The sequence below is a fragment of the Carassius carassius genome, chromosome 5 (assembly GCF_963082965.1).
Source record: "Carassius carassius chromosome 5, fCarCar2.1, whole genome shotgun sequence".
Taxonomy (NCBI): domain Eukaryota; kingdom Metazoa; phylum Chordata; class Actinopteri; order Cypriniformes; family Cyprinidae; genus Carassius; species Carassius carassius.
In genome coordinates this window covers 34,639,866-34,661,954 of record NC_081759.1, presented here as the reverse complement: position 1 = coordinate 34,661,954, position 22,089 = coordinate 34,639,866, and the positions used below count along the sequence as shown (strand labels likewise).

Here is a 22,089-nt window from a genome sequence, read left to right as displayed (position 1 = left end):
TGTTTAATTATTAATTGATTTATTGACTGGTGAATATAATGACAATAATAGAACAGTTACTTGAAATCAGAAAACTGTTTCTGCTGTCGCTCCTGTTCAAAGACTGTATCGTCGCATAGTTGAGGCTTGTTGTTACAAAAACTCCGGTTAACATGGAAAAGCTCATAGGACACTTTGTTAATGTCATTATTGGTAAATTTAATGCATTCTTGTGGTAGTTTCTATGTATTATAGGTGATTTTAAATAATAATAATAATCTTTCATACTAAGCAATTACTGTTCCTAGAAATTAAAGACCCGCTTTCTGATACGCGCTCAACGGGCCACTTGTGAACTTTTATTTTGAAAGGTCGTGACACTTTTGTTCGTTGTCAGTGATTGGATGAGCGGATTGACCAACAGGAAATCGTGATAGTAGACTGTAAGGCTGAATTATCACGTGTAGTTGTTCAAAATGGTAAGTATAACATAACGCATTTAAATAATCCTGATAAAACATATTAAGACATGTTTTTTTTCTGCCTGTAATTCTTTTAACGTGGTTTAATTCTCTCGCGCTACATAGAGCAGTAGTTTATCAAGGCAGTCAATGCTTTCCTGTATGTGTTGTAGTGTAACGTAGTCATGCTCCATAATAAAGTGTTGAATAGATGAACACATTCAACAGTCTAATTTGTAATAAACAAATGTGTCAGCTAACTTTTTAAAACTAATTTCCTAAATGTTCTTTTGTCTTAGCCATGTTTTAACGTTAATTTTCCTTGGGAATATAGTAAGTTACCACATGTCATGTCTTGGTAGCTACGTTGCTAACAATTATTTATCTTTTGCAGTTAAGGGCATACATTTTGGTTTAGTATTTATTTATTTTTTTGTTAATGGAATTTTTTTTTATTCAGCAAGAATGCATTACATTTATCACAAGTGACTTTATATTAATTTGTAATGTTACAAAAGATTTCTATTTCAAATAAACTATATATATATTTTTTTTACAACATTCTGTTAATCAAAGAATCCTGTGACGCGTTTTACAAGCTGGTTAATCAGCTACTTTCAAGATTTGTAATAATAATTTTTTTTACCTTATTTTTTTTTTTACCTTATTTTTTGAGCACCAAATAATCATATTAGTATGATTTCTGAAGGATTAAAAGACTAATGGCTGCTGGAAATTCAGCGTTGCAATCACAGGACTAAATTACATTAAAGAAATAATAGAAAACAGTGTTCATTTGTACTAATATTTCACATTATGATTGCTTTTTGGGACTGTAATCTGTAAATCAGTTTTCTAGACAGCTTGGTGAGCATACAAGGCTCCTTTTAAAAACATAAAAAATCTTACTGACAGTAAGAACGGTAGTGTATTTCCTACAATTCATATTGTTTCTGATCTGGATTTTGTGCTGTAGCTGCGGCGAGAGGTGAGACTGAGAAAGGAATACCTGTACAGGAAAGCCCAGGAGGACAGACTGTACACTATTGAAGAGAAGAAACAGAAGCTCAAATCTGCTTTAGATGGTGAGACTCCAGCCATATCTTAATCATCTCGTCAAACTCTCCTAAGCGATCTGATATATATTGCGCTTCTCTCATTTAACACTGTTCATATCTATTTGCAGAAAATCGACTTTTACCAACCGAAGTTCGTAAGGAGGCTTTAGACTTACAGAAACTGTTGGAGTTTGATGATGAGGGTGGAGAAGGTGACTATTTTTTTCTGTCACTTATATCGGACCCAATTTAATCATCCACCATATGTAAAAATATTTTGTGACATCACATAGGTGTTAGTTCTCATATGGATGATGAGTACAAATGGGCAGGAGTGGAAGACCCCAAAGTTATGGTCACAACATCCAGAGACCCCAGCTCTAGACTCAAGATGTTTGCCAAAGTATGTAAAATCCTGATATTAATATTTGACAGGATAAAATGTTTCTTTGTGTGAATGCATGTAGTTTTATGTAGTTAGGTCTAATCAGATGTTTTGTATGTTCATGTTACCATAATAACGTAAGTGAAACCTTCCTCTTTCAGTGGTTGTGGTTTCTTTAGGTGGCATTCTTTTTTTTTTCCAGGAAATGAAGCTGATGTTTCCAGGGGCCCAGCGTATGAACAGAGGAAACCATGAAGTTAAAACATTAGTGCATGCATGCAAAGCTAATAATGTCAGTGATCTGGTCATAGTTCATGAGACCAGAGGCCAACCAGGTATGATCTGTTTTCATCTGTTTCTTTTTTTTTATTGCACAGTGTATCAGTACCTGGTAAACATTGGGTATATTATGAAAGTTTTTTTTATTTTTATTGCTTTAATTGCATATCCATTTTAATGTGCAGTTTTTATCAGTTTTTATATTTGTATTGCTTTAATTGCATATCCATTTTAATGTGCAGTTTAAATCAGTCGCTTTAGGTACATTAGATCTTTTCTTTTATAACATTACGTCTTTCTTCTGTAGATGGTTTGGTGGTGTGTCACCTTCCTTTTGGGCCGACAGCCTACTTCACATTATACAATGTGGTAATGAGACATGATGTTCCAGACATTGGCACTATGTCTGAGGCCTTCCCTCACCTCATCTTCCACAGCTTCACGTCACGTCTTGGCCGAAGGGTGAGTTAAGCAGGAAATAACTTCTGGTGTCCTTGGAAACCGTAATAAATTAGTTTCTCATTCACACTATCATTCAAAAGGGTCACTAATACTTTTTTAAACAATGAAATGCTTTTATTATTTTATGGAAAAATGCATAAAATTTATTGAAGGGCCAGTAAAGACATTTATAATATTACAAAATAATTATAGTACTGAGTAGCACGATTGTTCAACATTTAATAATTGATAGTTTCTTGAGTATTGAATGCTTTCTGAAGATCTATGTGACACTGAATACTGGAAATGTAGCATTTCCATCAGATAAATAAATTACATTTTATATTAAAAGAGTTATTTTAAGTTGTAATATTCCACAGTATTGCTTTTTTACTGTTTGATCTTATAAATGCAGACTTGGTTCATGTAAGGGACTTCTTTGAACATTAGTGTAAAGTGTTTGATTTTCAGTTTCCTATTTGAATAAAATGAAAACAATTATTGTCTTGGCATATGTGATAGAAAGAGACTATGTCTATCTCTATGTGACATTATAAAGGCTTCTGAAAACCTTCTTGGTTTAGTAATGGAATTTATGTGTTAAGCTGAAAGTAATATATATATATTTTTTTCCCCTCTCTAGGTCTCTAACATCCTGAAGTATCTGTTTCCTGTACCCAAAGAGGATAGCAGACGTGTTATTACATTTGCAAATACAGATGATTTCATCTCTTTCAGGTGAGTGATAGTCTGTAATCAGGGCTTAAAGTTCTCCGGCACCGTGCCGGCTTTCCGGCGTGCAGCGTTTAATCCTACATTAAAAAAAATAATAAAATAAAATAAAAATATTGTTAATTGATATCACTTTTGAGTCCATGCGTTCGCCTACCAATGGTATGAGAGGTGCAACTTTCACTCTCAACCAAACATTAGTAGCCAGTCAGAATGTTTTGCTTTTATAAACACGAGACGCACATAATAGTATTCAATTGCAGAGTCGCAGCCCTGATGAATGGAGAAGCACGACAAAAAGCTGTGAGGCGAAATGGTCAAATATACCCATCTAGCGCGTAGAAAAGCTCATTATAAAGCAGCGGAGCTTTGTGAACAGCTCAGAGTAATCATGTCATCTCCATAAGAATGATGATTGACAAAACATATTTACTTGGATTTCTGAAAAGCTCCTGTTCACTATTTCACCTGTTCATCTATTAATGGTAACTTTACCAGTAAAGACTGTATGTGTGAAAGGGGCTAAACTCTTTATTTGTAACCTAAATCATTTATAAACCTTTGCCAACACAGCAGATACATCAACCTATGTCTAAATATGCCATTGTATTGTACATTGCGATTTTCAAAATAAATGTTTCTGCACATGGCCAAAAATTTAAATTTAATGGATTTAAACATTGTTTAATCAAGCTGTAAAATGAAACGTCACCAGGCCGTTGGCGCCCTCTGCAGGTATTTGTTTTAATACATAATGTACTTAAGTTATGTTCATGTTATATATAGGCATCCTACATTATGCATCTTAACAGTTTTGTTCAATACAATCTTGTAATTTCTTGGTTTTGATGTTTTATTTGAGCCAATTGTTATTGCCTCATTGTTAGTTTATACATAAATAGTCATACTAAAGCCTGGTTTTCACTTAGGTCTGTTTGTTACAAAAAAAAAATGGAAAATAGGATTACTCAGTTGTCAAAATAATCAGTAGATTAATTGATTCCCAAAATAATCATTAGTTACAGCCCTAGATTAGTTAAAATATTTCTAAATACAACTGCATTGTTTTACTTTTTGTAATAAAAAGACAAACATTTTATTGAAAACTTCTTAAAAACCGTATTAAAATATTGTCACATTCTAGTGAACCAAGTATCTGTACTTTGTCTCATCTCATTAGCTAAGTGTATTGTCACACCCCTAGTGTCGATAAGCGATGATATAGCTCATAATTTTCCAAGTGTATGATACAGCTTTCATTCTGCAGGTCAATCATATATTCATGAAAAAGAAAATCAGTTTGAATAAAGAAAGCAATAACTTAGCCATAGTATCCTTTCAAATGTTAAAGTTGTAACAGTCATTGCATGCTTGACATGTGCTGCCCATGCCCCGCCTCCGGAAAAAAGTTCAGGCTCAGGATTTTTTTTTCTTTAACCCCTGTGTTATTCTAAAGGTTTTGAGTCTGATTAAGAAGATTGGTTTTAATAACTTTGAATTGACTTTGTATATTGCAGACACCATACCTACAAGAAAACCGATCACAAGAACGTTGAGTTGACAGAGGTTGGACCCAGATTTGAGATGAAATGTAAGCAGCTCTGTTTTATTTGGTTTTAAATTGAATTGATAATATTAATACAGAAAAGTCACTTATGTTCTCTGCTAATAATTTATTTGTGTTTAATCTTCCTTTTCAGTGTACATGATCAAGCTTGGCACACTGGAGAACGAGAATACTGCAGATGTTGAGTGGCGACTCCATTCTTACACACGCACTGCCAAAAAAAGGAAATTCTTAAGTGTAGAATAGCCCAGTGTTCTCATGAGAAACCTGTTCTTCTGTCAGAATTGACATTTTCAATGTAATTCCACCGACATAGTGGACTTTTTTACATGAAGTTGTGACATTTAAAAACATGGATGAATTCCTTTCAATATTAAAATGTTGTCACTTCTGCAAATTAAATGTTTTGTACACAGTCACCTGAACATTAAAAAACTTTCTTTACTTTTGTACGTGTTGTATTCTGTTTTTTTATTGTTGCTTCGTTATTACTTATGAATTGGCTTTTATTGAATATTTAAACGGAGTTTTTGCTTTTAACTGTTTTGTTTGATCTTACACTCTTTTTTAATTTATTTTTTTAATTGTTGATTTACAAATTTATTTAATTTTTTTAACACTTTGAAAAGTATGTTCAGAATGTAAGTAGCAGCTGTGTAAAGTTGCTTGGAAAAATATCACGTTCGTTACCCGCAGCACACGCCCCTTTCTCATTCCCTTGCTGCAAAGTACCACAATAGACGACCAATCAGTGGCTCGATTCACAAATCTCGACCAATCAGGGCGCGAGCTTTCGCTGTTCCGCTTTCCCTGAAATTCTTTGCTGATCCGACTTGAGACAGAGAATTCAAGATGGCTGTCTCAGGTGAGTATTTACTCTGAAGCAAAAAACTGCTAAGTGGGTCTCGCGAACAGGCTGCGTAGTTTGTAGAAATACTTCTCGCAGGTGTAAATCGCGTCAATTTATACCGCAGCGGATGCGAAATTCAGATTAATACTAGTTTTTCAACTTTTAGACAGCATTAGCAATACTAGCTAGCTAGCAGCTAGTCGTCTAATCGCTTTCCGCCTTATGAAAACAGCATTCCCTCCTTCAGCTCGAAAACGGCACCTGACAGGACTTAAGGATCTATATTGAGCTAATATGCTTTTATGCTTAAGTCACAATATTGAGTAATTTCTTGATAAATTGAACAAGCTAGGAGTGCATGGCCTGTTATACAGTAAAAGAGCAGAGCAAATGATCAGACACATCACTCTTAGCTAAACCCAGCCAGTCATTTTCATTGCAGGCTGATACACATTTCTGTGGTTACACTTTCAGGAGGGGAGGTGTTTGTGTAAAACATCTTTATAATTCTCTGTCCTGCGTTTATACTGCAGATATAGTATGGTGTGTTTGTGTTATTTTGCCTTTCTAAGCGCTTTTGATCAAGGATTGATCACAGAGGACTGGTTTAGAAATTAGATTTTTTTTTTTCAGATATAATAATAATAATAATAATGTACATACATAAAACGAGGTCGTGGATGTTTCTGAAATCTATATACTTTGAGTCTGTGTATATATTTGCAGTTTTAGATGTGTGTGTATACATTTATGCTATTGTATATTTATATATACTACAAGGTAGTAAATGTTTAATATATATTAGTAATTATATTGCGGGATGTAAGATCAGTATTTGGTTATTACATGCTCATATACTGCTCATATACAACACCAGTGATGTTTTGCATGATGGTGCAACTGCAGTGGTTTCCAGTGTGCACAATACTTGTGGTTTAAGGTTGCAAAGACTGTATACTGCATTAAATATCATAAAACGTTCAATCCGAAGTACTTGTTCCTACGTGTCTGGATTAAATGGCTTCATTTCAGAGTTTGATAGCCTTAAGACTTAAAATATAGTCTATAATTATAGACTAAAATGTTGAAAGGAGTTTGAACGCCATCGGATATCTTTATTTGAGGCATTTCCTTCTACATCTGTTTCATATTGGTTTTAATACACTAAAAGACCAGTGTAGAAACTAGTATTTATTTACGCACTTACAAGCTCCACTGATATGTGGTTCTGAGTTATCAGTTTGTGTGCTTTTTCTCAATAGAGTGTAATTTCAAATGACCACACCTATATATAAATATATATAAATTGTTTTCCATCCCAGGCTCCAGATGAGGGCTCCTTCCTGCTTTGCCCTGGTGTGTAACTCTTGAGTGTCAGTGCTGTCAGTCCCTCACTGCCCCTTTGGAGACACCATGTCCAACACCTCCTCCTGTTCCTCCTCGGGGGAAAACAGCCCGGATGACACACCCCGAGGTGGGGGCACCATTCGTGTCTACCTCCCCAACAAGCAGCGGACGGTGGTGAGGGTTCACTGGAGTCTGATTTATTTAAAATGCCCTTTATTGCTGTTAACAAACATTTGGAACCACTAATATAACCTGTGTATCCATATATTTGTAATCGGAGGTTGTGTGTTTGTGATCATATATTGATAGCATGGTGTGACCATGTGTTCAGGTAAATGTTCGGTCTGGGCAAACGGTCTATGACAGTCTAGATAAAGCCCTGAAAGTCAGAGGCCTAAGCCAGGATTGCTGTGCTGTCTTTCGCCTTCTTGAAGGGTAGGTGTGCCTAAGAATTTGGCTCTTAAAATGGCGAAATCTCTCCTTAGTAAGTTTATACTCATTTGTTTTGACTTTGTTCTTCTTTTGGCCAGCCGGAAGAGACTTACAGAATGGGACACTGACATAACACCTCTCGTAGGGGAAGAGCTTCTGGTAGAAGTGCTGGATGATGTTCCTCTTACCATGCACAACTTTGTAAGTGTACTTGCACAACAGATTAGGAGTCAGCAGAGCTAGGTTCTCATTTTTAGGCCCTCATAGTTTTTTTTTGTGGAGGGGAGGGGGGGGGGTTAGATGGGGGAGGGTTGGTACTGATGTACTGGAAATTATTTGCAGCAAATTATTTGGATGTGTATGTGGAATGATTATGACGAGTAAGTGAAGATTACATTAACACAGCTCATGCTCTGAGCTTAGTCCAGCAATTCTGGGACTTTTGGTTTAAATTTGAACTGCTGGTGCTTAAATTAAATTGGTAGCCCTTACACTAGTTATGATGAAGTTAAAATGAACAACATTCCACAGCAGTTATGAATCTTGGTTAATATTAATACATTGTTTGCTTATTCTTTTATGTATATATTTTATTTTGCACCACAGCTCTAACATTCTAATAGATTAAAATTTTTAGCTAATTTCAAGTTTGAGGTTAACATTACGCTCATTTATTGCATTTTTTCTTTTAATAAAAAATGCTGAATTTATTTGATTAAAAACGGTACCATTCTGAAATATTATTATGATTTAAAATTACTTTTTTTAATGTTATTTACTCTGAAGGCAAATCTGAATTCTTAGCAGCCATTTCTTCAGTCTTCTAATATGCTGAGCAAGATTTATCAATATTAAAAACAGTTCTGCTGCTTGATATTTTTGTGGACACCGTGATGCATCTTTTTTTTTAGGATTTTTAGATGAATAGAAACTGTGAAAGAGTAGCATATATTTCTTTACTGTCATTTTTCGATCAGTTTAATTAAACCACTCTGAGGAAAGGTATTTAAAAAACCATACCGACCTCAGATTTTGAATGGTCTTCTATATCAATAACATGAACAAATCAGCATTAACTTGCAAGTCACCAAATCAGCATCACACTTAAATGGCACAATCTTGTTTTCACAGGTACGTAAAACATTCTTTAAATTAGCTTACTGTGACTTCTGCCACAAGTTCTTGTTCAACGGCTTCAGGTGTCAGACGTGTGGGTATAAATTTCACCAGCACTGCAGCAGTAAAGTCCCTACAGTGTGTGTGGATATGGACACAATGACAAAACGGTATGCTCTGAATGCAATTGTCTGTTTATGTGTGATTGTCCTCATTTTTGTAACTCAACTGGTGTTCTGTTCTCTCAGGTGTGTTCCTAATACAGAAGACTGCCCTTCGATATTGATATATCCGGCCACCAATTCTATATCACAAAGCGACATTCCCTTAACTTCAGATTCTCCTGGGTACTCTCTAACTTCACCTATAAATAGATGTACCTGTTCATCCCCTAGGGGAAATGTAACACTAGCTGACATGTTTTACCCCTTGTAGAGAGGAACTGCTGTCTACCCCATCCTTCCGTTTGATCATGCGAGGAGAGGACGGTCAGTCTCTCCAGAGGCATCGCTCCACCTCAACCCCCAACGTCCACATGGTCAGCACGCTGGACCCTGGCGCTGCTGGCCTCATGGAGGTTAGAGACCTCCATCAAGTCCACATACGTTTTCTCATTTTTTTTTGTTCCCAAGAACAGTTCACCCACAAATAAAAGAATTCACCCTCTTTGCTTCCAAATTTTCTTTCTTCTGTCGAACCCAAAAGGTTATGTTAGAGTTTTCACACTGATATTTTCCGTACAGTGAAAATGGCTGTCAATATCTGAAACCAGAAAATCAGCATTTAAAAAGTTTGCTACACTTCTGTATTTGTGTTAAACGGAAGAAAGGAAGTTGTGCAGATTTGAAATTAAAATGCATTTTTTGGGTGAACTGCCCCTGTACTAGAGTATTAGCCTTGCTAGATATCAAATGTCAAGATATGTAACTTCATGGAATATGACAGTGGAGGTTCTGCATGCCTCCATCGCATGTATTTATTCATTTTTTTCCCCATTCTCATTCAGGAGTCATTAAAAATCAGCACAATGGGTGAGTGTTGTTGGTTGGTTTTTCTTAGTTTTTTCCTCTCATTTTTTTCCACTTTGACTACCTGTCTATAATGTGTATATATATATATATATATATATATATTTTTTTTTTTACACACCCACATTACACTACATATTTTTGTTACTTAACCATCTCTGATTACAATGACTCAAATATCTCCGTGTGTGAACTGGCCTTCACATTCTTATGTTGTCCACAGGGCAAGAGTCCTCTCCAAAGCCTTCCACTAGCCCTCCCCACCAAGGTTCACCAGGAAAAAGACCCCCCAAATCCCCTTCTGAGCCCAAGGAACGAAAACAGTCCTCATCAGATGATAAAAAGAAAGTGGTGAGTGTGTCTTATTTTAATAGGAAGCCCAGAAGACGCAACCCAATTAAAAAATTTTTTAAAAATCAATTTTTGTGTGTGTGTTTAGCACCGGGGAGGTTACAGAGACTCCAGTTACTACTGGGAGGTGCACTCAAGAGAGGTGACCATGTTGAAGAGGATTGGAGCGGGTTCTTTTGGGACCGTCTTTAAAGGCAAGTGGCATGGAGACGTGGCTATCAAGATTCTTAAAGTGACAGAGCCCACACCGGAGCAGCTCCAGGCCTTTAAAAATGAGATGCAGGTTTTACGGTGAGTCATCATCTGCACGATCCTATCTACAAAGTCTGCCGAAGAAAAGTGTAACAGTGGTTCTCATTAATGTTGCTTGACTCATGGGCATAGGTTTAGGGGGGGACGCTAGGTACTAGTCCCTATCAATATTTTGAGATTACAAATTTGTCCCCACCAATATTTAGCAAGCTCATTTGTACTGCTATTTGGATCTTTGCACTGCTATTTGGATCGATTCTAATGGCCAGGACGACGACAGTACAAGAAACGCCGTAATTTGATTGGCGGCGGGATATCTGACAGGCTACACGCGCGGGCCGGGACTACTTTTGTGCTTGCACTAGCAGCATGCGGGTGGTGGTGGTGTGTGTGTGTGTGTGTGTGTGTGTGTGCACGCGCGCGCGCATGTTGACGACGCCGACGGTAAGTTACCAGGGCTGTCTCTCTGCCACATACAAAGGCCAGAGTAAAAACATTTTAATATTCCGTTTTTTTTGCCCCTTTTTGTAATTTGGAGATGCCACCCAAGAAAAAAAAAGGGGACATAAGAAGCTTTTTCATAAAGCAGAGTCAGAGTGTAAGTAGGCAAAATAACTAGCTAGCCACATAAATAAACTAGCAGTATTGACTGACTAGGCTTTCAAATGAAGATTCTACTGTGGAAAATAGTATTAACTGGTGATAGTATGTGTTACCCAGGATGATAGAATGCTACGTTAGCAAGTAACTGAATGTCAATAAGCCTGTAACGTTACCTTAACTTAGAATCTTGCAGTCAACATAAACATGAGTGTACTGGAGGGTAAATAGTGTTTATAATAGAAAAAGGTTATTATATTTATTAAGATTTGTTTCCTTGTTGCAGAGTATTTTTTGTTAGTGTAAATACTAATGTACATAATTATCTTTGTTAATAAAACGTTTGGTTGTTCAGCATTACACAGTCTCAGGTGTTTTTCTTTTTTTTTTCTTTTGAGAGTGCATTTTTGAGATTATACAGTTATACTAGCTCTTTAGGGACAGTATACAGGATGGTATATCGGGGTCAGGATACAATATAATGAGATGAAGTAGATTCACTTCTGTATTGTAATATTCTGTATTGCCAACAGTCTGAAATAAAAAAGGAAATCAAGGGGGGGGGGTTGGGGTATGGGGGTGTCCCCACCAAAGCTGAGACCAAACCTACGCCCATGGCTTGACTGCATTAGTAATGTCATCTGCTGCTACAATCGGCTAATCTCCAGTTCAGATCTTCTGTTCAGTATGACTAATTTGAGACTTTTGCTCCTCAGAAAAACACGCCATGTCAACATTCTGCTGTTCATGGGCTTCATGACGAAGCCTAATTTTGCCATTATCACGCAGTGGTGTGAAGGCAGCAGCCTCTACCGCCACTTGCATGTTACTGAGACCAAGTTTGACACCATGCGCCGTATCGATGTCGCTCGCCAGACTGCACAGGGCATGGAGTGAGTTTTCTTTTTTCTTGCTATATGCTGTGCCATTTAATGTACACTACTGTTAAAAGGTTTGGCGTAAGAAAATAACTTTTAATCAGCAAGGATGCATTTGATTGATCAAAAGTGACAGTGAAACATTTGTAACATTAGCACCACTGTTTACCACAGGGAATCACAACTCTAGCCATCAAGGTCCAAGTAGAGTTTAACTTTAATCTTGATCAAATTCACCTGCCTGTTACCTTTTAGTGATCCTGAAGATGTTGAGTCACTTGTTCAGGTGTGTTTGATTAGGGCTGGAACTAAACTCTGCAGAAGAATGGACCTCGAGGACCAGAGCTGAAAACCTCTGGTGTACAACATTGATAATAATAATAAATCAGCATATTAGAAGGATTCTGAAGCATCATGTGACACCGAAGACTGGTATAATGGCTGCTGAAAATTCAGCTTTACCATCACTAAAATAAATGCTTTTTTACAACATATTCAAAAACTAGAACTAGAAACTAAAACTAGAACTAAAAAGTGTAATACTGTAATAAGAGCAGCCTCGCTGAACATAAGAGACTTGTTTAGAAAGCATCCTACCAACCCAAAATTTTTCAACAGTAATGTGTTTTTCAAAAGGCATAATTTCCTTACAGATTTTATCAGCCCCCCCACACACTCAGGTCAACCAGTAATATATCATAATTATATTATCAGCTAGTGTGGTTAAATATGATCAGTGCACCCTGAATAAGTAATAGTGGAATGCTGTTTGTAATTTGGATTTGTGATGACAAAGAACACCTGTAACTTCATAAAAGTTCCTCATCCTCAGGGCACACTCGTATGGGAAATTAGCACGTCGTCTTAAATCCATCAGTGTTATATGATTGTATTGTCTAGTAGTAATGCTTGGATTTATAGAGTGTAGATGAAGTGTAGAAAATCTCAATTTTGTACATAATTTGCTATTTATCTTTTCTTTACAGTTATCTTCATGCCAAGAATATCATTCATCGGGACTTGAAATCTAATAGTATCCTTTCTATAATGGATTAGCAGTGCTTTTGTCTGTACTGTGAGATATCTGTTGCAGGATAGATCAGATTGAACCCATTTGCTGCCAGTAGATGGCATCATGGTTGCATCTTATTATACTGGTAAATTGCCAAGCCGCTTTTGGTCTTAATGCTTGTAAATAATTAATAAATAATTGTCTGATTTCCCTTAATTACTGGCATGAGATGGAAGGCTAAGGTTGTTGGTTTACTGGAATAATAGTGCTAATGCATTCTCTGTAGTGATATTGTAGTCATTCTTTGTTCTGCATGATAATCCTCCTGAGCTCATGTGTCAGACATCTTCCTCCACGAAGGCTGGACGGTAAAGATCGGTGACTTTGGGCTGGCCACAGTCAAGTCTCGCTGGAGTGGCTCTCAGCAGGTCGAACAGCCCAGTGGCTCCATCCTGTGGATGGTGAGTTGTCATCACCCAGCTCAATACCTCATTCATCAATGAATCTAATACTTAGTAGCTTACCACTCAAGTGAAGTAGTTTAATCCGGAATTTATTGTTGAGAAGTACAGCTTGTTTAACTCTGCGGTTGTTTTTCAGGCCCCTGAGGTGATCAGAATGCAAGACACTAACCCATACACCTTCCAGTCAGATGTATACGGATATGGAGTGGTGCTCTATGAACTGATGTCTGGGACTTTGCCTTATACGAATATCAACAACCGCGATCAGGTCAGCTATTTGCCACCACTCTGATAGATTGTTCTGTTCAAGCTTTATATAGTTTTGAATGAAGCCCAAAATAACTATCATCATTTACTCACCCTCATTATGACTGTATGACTTTCTTTCCTGTAGCACAAAAGTTAACTATGATTTGTGGTTGTTCTCTTCCTGTAGATTATTTTTATGGTGGGTCGTGGCTTCTTGTCTCCAGACCTCAGTAAATTATACAGTAACTGCCCTAAATCAATGAAGAGGCTCATCATCGACTGTCTGAAATTCAAACGTGATGAACGGCCCCTCTTCCCACAGGTAAATATGACTAGAACCTTTCTCCGCTTTCCAGTGCAATTATGTCAGATTAAGTGATAGCTAGGGCTGTGATGGTGGTAATGGACTGTTTATTTCAGTTTAATGCGTTAAAAATAGTTAATGCAGAGGTGGGGGTTGGCCACCCCACTCACAACTACTGCCTCTGTCACTTTTTCTCTTGACAAGAAGTTAATTTATTCAGTCGCAAAATGACTGAGACTGGGAGACGTTTCAGATGCATGCTTCACTTCAGCGGCAGACTTGAGTCAAGCGAGCGCTGAAACGGTACTGAGTTCGCAGCGCATGCTCTTATGTTCCTTGCACAAAGGAATTTTGCCGTATCATTTCATATCAAACCACGAAATAAACTAAGTGCATGCAGAGTCGTGGTCGAAGTCATGAAGTTACCAAAAAGTCCATTAAATCTGCCTTAAAACTGTGCATGCATGTAATATATAAATATTATATATAACATATATGTAAGCATGTCTCTGAAATCAGCCCAACACTCATCTAACACACCCAGTTTAACTCATCTGCTTGTGTTTATTTTAGTGTTTCCGTCAGTGAAGATGCAGCCTGCAAAACACTCAAATAAGTATCAAAGAAATAATACAGTTAACAAGGAAGTAGCCTAAATAAGAAAGTTAAATACACCCTGTCTAACGGATGCAAGCAGGGCATGGCAACAAAATGCTCATTATAATTAGTGATGCTACACTGGATGCAGCACAACACGGCATGACAAATCCCCACAGTATACTGCCTCGTCCTATTTATGAGGTACTGACACAGTACAAATGTCCTATGTAGACACTAGACAGACAAAACCAGTTGCCACGTGACGGTGTTCATGGTTCAGCCGCCAAGCAAGTGGCACATTCCCAACAAGGTCCATCGCCCAACACAAAATTAATTTGCTGAATGCATAAACTGTTTTCCTTCCTGCGCTCAAACCTACCAATTTAAAGGAAATGCTGTGTATGGTGTTTGATGTCATCTGTGAATTACCATAGACTTATAGTCTAAATAAAACAATTTGCAACTATAACTGTTATTACACTTGTATTATGCTTGCTATAGAGTGCGTGACCTCACGTGCATTACCGATGGTGGCAGCTGACAACCATTATAGCCCTAGTGATAGCCTCGTGTTTCATCTCTGCTGTTTTTCAGATCTTGGTGGGCATCGAGCAGGTCCAGGATCTGTTGCCAAAAATTGAGCGGAGTGCCTCTGAGCCCTCTTTACACCGTGCTGTACACGCCGAGGACCTGAACCCGCTTCTCCTTCACACCACACGCCTCATGCCTCTGTGAGACTGCCGGAGACGATCCGCTTCTCTCCCAGATGCTGTGCAGGATCATTCCCAGCATTGAGTTCCTCTCATTATTCCACAGAGAGCACCCTAATTACTTCATCGGTCACACATATAGTCAAACACATAACATTATCTACTTGTTCATGCTCCCTCCCTCCTCTTTTCCATTCCAGCTGCTCCTCCCTAAAGTTGCCTGTAGAGAATGTCAGATTCTTTCTGGACCAGCTGCTTTCTAAAACAGAAGCAGGAAATAAACCGTGCTCTCTTACTACACTTAATGGATTTCCAAATCCAAGCATCATATCAGTAATGTATCGGCACAATCTTAATGACCTCCTTTTCTGAGGTATATTTCAAAATGTGTTTTGGTTTGTTTACACGTTACCTCTTTTACTTTAAGATGAAAGTAGCGTTTTACTTTAGAACAAGCCATTTAGCATGGAGATTTTCTTTTTTTTTTTCTTTACCTGTTCTCCTTGGTTGAAAATCATTGGCCAATGATAGCACAATGTTGATGAGTCCATTCTTCTACATCAGTCACAGAGACTTTCTGCTCACAGATTGGTTCGCACTCAGTTTATGATCATAAACATGATCATACGCCCATTGCTGTTTTGGCATCTTTTTTTAATTCCGTTATATTTTTTTTAAGTGTAAAATATTGGTGTCAGATTTGGTTGGATCTTTGTGCCCTTAATAATTATGCTGTGCATTTGCGATATTTAAAAAAAAAAAAAAATGATTTGGGCTCTACCTTTTGTGCTTTCTCTTTTTCCGTTGGTGAGCTTTAAATTGTTTAGCTTAATGAAGTCTCAAGAAAATGGCACAAAGCAGTGGGGCACTTCCTGAAGTGATTGGGTCGGAAAAAAAAATACATTTTTCTTTTGTTGCTTTGAATTGAGTACATTTGGCTTTCTGGATTAAAACAAGATTGATTTGTTCGTTTTAAAACGGAGTAAGAATTCACAAAGTAAACTAAAATGGCACATGATGACCATAAGCAAGACTGGTGAACTAGTACTGACACTTCATCCCAGTCTAACTTGTGAACTAATGCATTGCGTTTGCATGTGGTGGTGATAACCGGTCGCTTGTTGCAAATCTCTTAGGGCTCTGATAAGACCAGGAAGGATGTACAATTCGCAGCAATTCCTTTAGATCAAATTTGTGGCAGCATGGGGTTAAGGAGTGCTTCTGGATGCTGTATTCTTCTTTCAGTTAGTTCAGTTTACACCATACACTCTAAAGCATGTCTTTTGCAATACAGTCGTGCTAACATAGCAATATTTAAAGTTACTTTTCCTCCCATTCAGATGGTTTCAATAGGACTGACTGAAACCTAAAATGATGGGGCCTTATGTGATATCTGTCCTTTTAATGGAGTCTTAATATATGTAACTTATTGATTCACAACTGACAATTGTACTAAAGGCAGAGCTTTGGTTCTTATCTAGCAATATTCGAATGGGGCTGGGTCCCTCGTTGAGCTGCACTCATTCCAAATACAATGCCTATGGAAGATGCACTAGGCGATTCTATGTCTCTTGTTCATGAAAGATGGTTTCACATCCCTTCATTGGCTAATGGAAATCAATATGTTGTAGTTTCAGACAAACTTGGCTATCTTTATATTTTTCTGCTTGATTACGCACTTCCTCTGTTATTAACAGAGCTGAAGTACTTCTGGATTTTTGTAGAATGATGATGTGGTACTCCAAGTGTAGGATTTTCCTAAGAAACCAGTGGTAATAATATTGCGCAGTACAAAAGGAGGTAATTGCGTTATCAAGCATTTCTAGATGGCACTATATGCTCTTCTTTATTCGTAACGGTTGAGAAAGCAAGACTATCAGTTTATTTTTGTATAGGTTTGGATGCACAGCTAGTCCTAATGAGATTTGTGATGCAATTTAAGCTATAATTGAATTATGTGTCTTTAAAACAACAGCCCAGAATCTTCTATAGAATTAGACTTTGGTTTAGGAACTGCTTTTTCCACCAAATTTCAGCCTTACTTATTGTATGAGAAACCATATCTGGTCCTAGATCATTAAATACAGTAACTACTTCTTCCAACTTTGGATATTTGGAGCATTGCCTTAATGACTTCAACGTCCCTCTGGATACATGAGGAACAAGGACTTTTTTTCCTCTTGTATCTTTGCAAGCACCTCATTTGTTCACACTTTTATAGTTTCTTTTAAGCCCAAAATAAGATAAATTGGTATATGAGATTCAGTTTCTGCTTTTGCACAAGGGCATGAATGCAAAAAGGTGAAACTAGATTGGTATACAAGCCAGAAGAACAGAAAATATAGTGAAAGATCAATTTTGTTTAAAAAGATTAGTTTAGCATATTTTAGGTGAACTGCAATAATGTGTGTATAGTTGAAGATGTCTTAAGAGGTGTTTGGAAAAAATGGTTTATTCTGCCGTGTACAGTTACTTTTTTCTTTTTCTTTTTTTTAAGATTACTTTAAATTGTATTTGTTTCTATTTTTTGTGCGATGGTTCAAAAAGAACAAAATTATTTTAAAACATTTAGTATTTTATAGTTATTTTGGGTCTTAAATATTGTGGAGACAGGATTTTGTCCTAAAATAAAACTGTTGAATTCTGATGTTTGGTTTCATTACATTTTTTTTTCAATGCTGTTGACAACATATATTTCATCTTTCATTAACTTTAAATGCAATGGCATAACCGAAAGCGTCATTTCAAGCCACCATCATGACCATGAAACTAAAGGAAGTGTTGATTTGCAATTGGTGGCACTGCCTCTATCAACCACAAGCATAATGCTGCTATTTGCCTTAATGTTTCAAAAAGAAGAGAAAACCATTTCATTCTCTTTAAGTTTTAATTCGTATCAGTTTGCAGAGAAAAGAAAGGGACAAAAACAACGTGCATTACAAATGGTGTAAATAGTTTTAAATACGCATGTGTGGTTTACACCCTGTGCACATTGTGGAAAATCACATGGTTTTGTCACTGCTACAGCTAGTCAGAAAAGGAAGTGATCAGAAATAAGTGCTTTGCATTGTTCAAATATAGTCTACATAAGTAAATTATAGGAACATAGGTCAAAAATAAGTCTATGACATGAAAGAATCATTACTTTTATACAGTTTAATATACCATTACATTTTTGTGTAAAGATGATTCATCATGGAAAATCTCTCTTACACGTCACACTTTATAACTTGACATTCAGATGAAAGTGGGTGAATTCAGTGTCTAAAACCCCCTAGAATGTTTCCTTTTAAGCTGTGATGGCCAAAGGCAAAGGTTTTTTTAACTAGTTATTTATACCAATTCATACATGCAAAATAATAATAACAATAATGCAGTTAAAATAATTATGGAGTTTCTACCACTGTTTCTTAGAGGAGGACACATACCATATACATAGAACCAAGAACCAAGCATCCGTGCAAGCCATCTCATCTTTTACTGGCTGTCTTTGGGTATTTGTAGGGCAATAGTTATTAAAAACACAAACTGTGAAAATGGAAACATTGAGTTTGGTCATTTGTATCCTAACCCGCTTCGACTTATGTGGCAGAACAGGGTCATTGAGAAACACATACCCAAGACCTGCAAGAGGAGAGATCATGTTTAGTCACGTTAATAAAAAATACCATTAATTATCATATTACGCTAGTGATCTGCATGAAGTGTAAAAGTAGCTGCTAAACAAAACTGATGTCCTATAAATGAGACTAATTGAATCTTTTTTAATCTTTTATGTGGGGCAACAGCCAAAAATACATTAGGATTTAATTTCATAAATTTTCTTTTATGCCAAAAATCATTTGGATCTTAAGTAAGAATCATGTTCCATGAAGATATTTTGTACATTTCCTACTGTAAATATATTAAAACTTGATTTTTGCTAAGAACATCATTTGGACATATTTAAAGGAGATTTTCTCAGTATTTAGATACTATTTTCATAGTATTTAGATTGCACCCTCAGATTCCAGATATGCCAATAGTTGTATCTCAGCCAAATATTCTCCTATCCTAACAAACCATACATCAATGGTAATATTATTTATTCAGCTTTCAGATGATGTAGAAATCTCAGTTTAAATATTTCTCAATTTTTTATGACAAGACATAAAGCCTCGTATGGAAACTCATACCTCAATAACGCAGACAACAATGACACCAATCCCTGTGTTCAAGAGGTTTCCTTCAAATGCATTCTTCAGGATTGTGTAACAACCCTGAATGAGACAATACATGTGATATAAGATTGAATCAGCTGCACGGATGTGTATATTTGATGTGCATTGCCAGATATCTGTTACATTATTATAGTTTTGCTATATAGCTAATATAGAGATGGAAATAAGTGTAGTATTACCTTCTGCCAATAACTTTCATTTTCATTATTATGAGTTTTGCATGACTCCGGCACATTGCTCCCCCATTCTGTATGGTTACTGATTCCACAGCAGTGCAACTGTTGATTTATAAGAAAAGCTGTAATTGATTTTTTATATTTTTTTATTTATTAAGAACAAATGTGTGCCTGTAAAGAAAAAAAGAAACAGCATAATATTTTGATGCCTAAGTGTTATGAGTAAGCTGACTTTTCTCAAGAAAATGAGTTGTTCTTCCCAGGACTCGTGTACAACACTAAGCACCACTCATAAATAGGCACTTACAGTTTTTTGTACTTTGTCCCAGTCATCTTCAGCTGTTCTATTGCCTCTGCTCTCTTTGGATTTCTCTAAACCTTGCTTAAGATCTTTTTCAATGAAAGCCCCAATCTGTGAGTAAAAAGCACAGTCTGATCAATTTGTCCTCGCATGGACTCTGCTTCCATACTCAAATTCAGTTTCTTACCTGATTCTCGAACAGCAGCAAAAGGCAGGCAGCAGCCAGCTCAGCCAACATTAGAAGGAACAACAGTATGAAGAACTAAACCAAGAAAAAAAAAAGAGATACTGAGTGTATCATCAGCCTTAGTGGACAACAGTGAATATGCAAGTATAAGTGATGATGGATGCTAACAATGTTCTGATTGAGACTCACAGATATAAGCAGGCAACGATTTTCCTTCAGGGCTCCAAGAAAGCCCAAGAAGGAGACACAGGTGATAATGATCCCAATGATGAAAAGCGAGTTTGCGATGTTTACAGCCTGAAGACTGGGGAGTAGGGAAGAGAACCTGGAGAATGTCATCAAATAGATGCCCAATCCAAAGACAGTAGCCCCACAGACCTGTAATGGTAATTTCAACCAAACAAGAGAGCGGGTCAAACCCAGAGTTTAGAATGACCTGAGATGAACAGTTTTTCAGTTATCATGATGAGACATTCTGAGAAAGGATACATACAAAAAAGATGAAGTTCACCACACACATGGTGTACTTAAGGCACTTCAGGCACGACATCTTCCACTGCGTTCTGCAAAGTTATCAAACACACTGAGCTGATGTTACTGTTATCTAACTGTTATCTAACATTAGGGCTGTCAAAATGGCTAAAAAACTAAATTAGAATTTTAAATGCATTATTTCAGTTAGGGTGAAGAAAAGCTTTTGGCTTCTCCCCTGAGGCCACAAGAGTGCGCATCAAGCAAAATATTACTAATGCACATTTATTCAAAGCATTGGAATACATGACTTTTAAGAGAATAATATTTAAATTAATGTTTATAAACCAATTATAATTAAGTTGCTTAAACAACCATAAACAAAACAGCATCATGTATGCATTCATGATTTAATACAAACGGCGGAAAGCCAATCTCACAGAGTACATTTTGCAGTTAAAAACATGAGAGGCATTGGGATTGGGAAAAACCCACCATAAAGTCTCGAGATGTTTTTTACAAAGTTGAACCTACATTAATTTTACATGGCTCTTGTGCAAGACGCGAGTGCAATGATTATAGAAGATGCCCCACTAGAAAATATGTTTTTTTTCCGCAATATTTTGAAAGAACATCGCAGCAGCGATGGGAACACTAGCAATTGTCATCGCATCTCGTGGGCCACTGATAAAGGCCAAATACACTTCGGTCGTCCGCGTCCACGCACCGTCTGCATAATGTCATTTTCATCATCGAGCGGCGCGCACCCCGTCCCTGTGTAGGCAATTTTTCAGACCGCGCGGGCGGTGCGCGTACAACAGCGAACGCACGAGGTGAATGATGGGACAGAAGTGGTACTGTGTGTCGAGCTCGTCCGCCTTTTGAAAGCTGTGCGACACTGCTGGGGGCAAGACAGAACAGAACACGGAATTTGAAGTATACCTGGGGCGAGCCTCCTTAAGGCACACCTAAAATTCGTATGCAACATTTTTGCATTCGAATGTGGAATTTTATTTTAAATTCAACGAATATTCAAAATTCGAATTACTTTTTGACAGCCCTATCTCACATTAAGACCTTGTGTTATTTCCCAAACTGCTTGCATCCACAATTTAAAGATTACTGACTCAGTCAGAAAACTTAAGGTGGCAATCTAACACATGAAACTGCTAAATGGAGCCCCGTGTAGAATTTGACGGGTTGTCGTGTGTTTCCTGTGCAACTTCCTTTACCAGAACAAACAGCAATTGACTTTTCCAACACTACTTGGTGTAAACAGACACAGATTAAGATAAATAAAAATGTAAAATGACATGAAACATGGACATTTTATGAAAACATGTCTATGTTATAAAAGACATTATTAAAAAGACCCTCTTTTTAGTAAGCAACAATGTGAGTACATTAACAAAAGTATCACTTACTCAAATTAGAATGAACATAAAAGTCAAGAAAATTGTATAATCTTACCTTTAATTTACTCTGTAAAGAATAATCCTCAATTAAGACAGTTGAACTCGCCCTATGTGATCGTGTTGTTCATAAAATCTGTCACTGGCAGTGGGAGTGCATCATCTTACTTCCTTTGTGAATGTCTCAGTGTCTAACAGACAGTGCAAGTTGTGTTTAAGAAGACCAA

At 36.9% G+C, this 22,089-nt stretch overlaps 3 protein-coding genes across 3 annotated transcripts; 2 read left to right on the top strand and 1 right to left on the bottom strand.

Moving 5' to 3' along the window:
• Nucleotides 1-323: 323 nt before the first annotated feature.
• On the top strand, nucleotides 324-5,347 carry imp4 (IMP U3 small nucleolar ribonucleoprotein 4). The gene is made up of 9 exons (XM_059550861.1): nucleotides 324-458; nucleotides 1,417-1,525; nucleotides 1,627-1,710; nucleotides 1,792-1,901; nucleotides 2,086-2,218; nucleotides 2,470-2,624; nucleotides 3,247-3,341; nucleotides 4,853-4,926; nucleotides 5,036-5,347. Exons 1-9 carry the CDS (start codon nucleotides 456-458, stop codon nucleotides 5,146-5,148), a joined length of 876 nt encoding a protein of 291 aa, XP_059406844.1. The 5' UTR covers nucleotides 324-455; the 3' UTR covers nucleotides 5,149-5,347.
• Nucleotides 5,348-5,714: 367 nt separating this feature from the next.
• On the top strand, nucleotides 5,715-15,981 carry araf (A-Raf proto-oncogene, serine/threonine kinase). Its single transcript, XM_059550860.1, has 16 exons — nucleotides 5,715-5,767; nucleotides 7,075-7,273; nucleotides 7,431-7,534; nucleotides 7,630-7,732; nucleotides 8,663-8,817; nucleotides 8,896-8,994; nucleotides 9,083-9,224; nucleotides 9,654-9,678; nucleotides 9,899-10,026; nucleotides 10,115-10,317; nucleotides 11,595-11,771; nucleotides 12,743-12,789; nucleotides 13,111-13,229; nucleotides 13,369-13,500; nucleotides 13,669-13,803; nucleotides 14,980-15,981. The coding sequence occupies exons 2-16, from the start codon at nucleotides 7,166-7,168 to the stop codon at nucleotides 15,118-15,120; spliced, it is 1,818 nt and encodes a 605-aa protein (XP_059406843.1). The 5' UTR covers nucleotides 5,715-5,767; nucleotides 7,075-7,165; the 3' UTR covers nucleotides 15,121-15,981.
• Nucleotides 15,982-18,522: 2,541 nt separating this feature from the next.
• On the bottom strand, nucleotides 18,523-22,079 carry LOC132141395 (leukocyte surface antigen CD53-like). The gene is made up of 8 exons (XM_059550859.1): nucleotides 21,921-22,079; nucleotides 20,473-20,542; nucleotides 20,169-20,357; nucleotides 19,980-20,054; nucleotides 19,799-19,903; nucleotides 19,495-19,593; nucleotides 19,271-19,354; nucleotides 18,523-18,719 (listed from the first exon to the last, which is right to left on the bottom strand). The coding sequence occupies exons 2-8, from the start codon at nucleotides 20,527-20,529 to the stop codon at nucleotides 18,651-18,653; spliced, it is 678 nt and encodes a 225-aa protein (XP_059406842.1). The 5' UTR covers nucleotides 20,530-20,542; nucleotides 21,921-22,079; the 3' UTR covers nucleotides 18,523-18,650.
• Nucleotides 22,080-22,089: the final 10 nt, after the last annotated feature.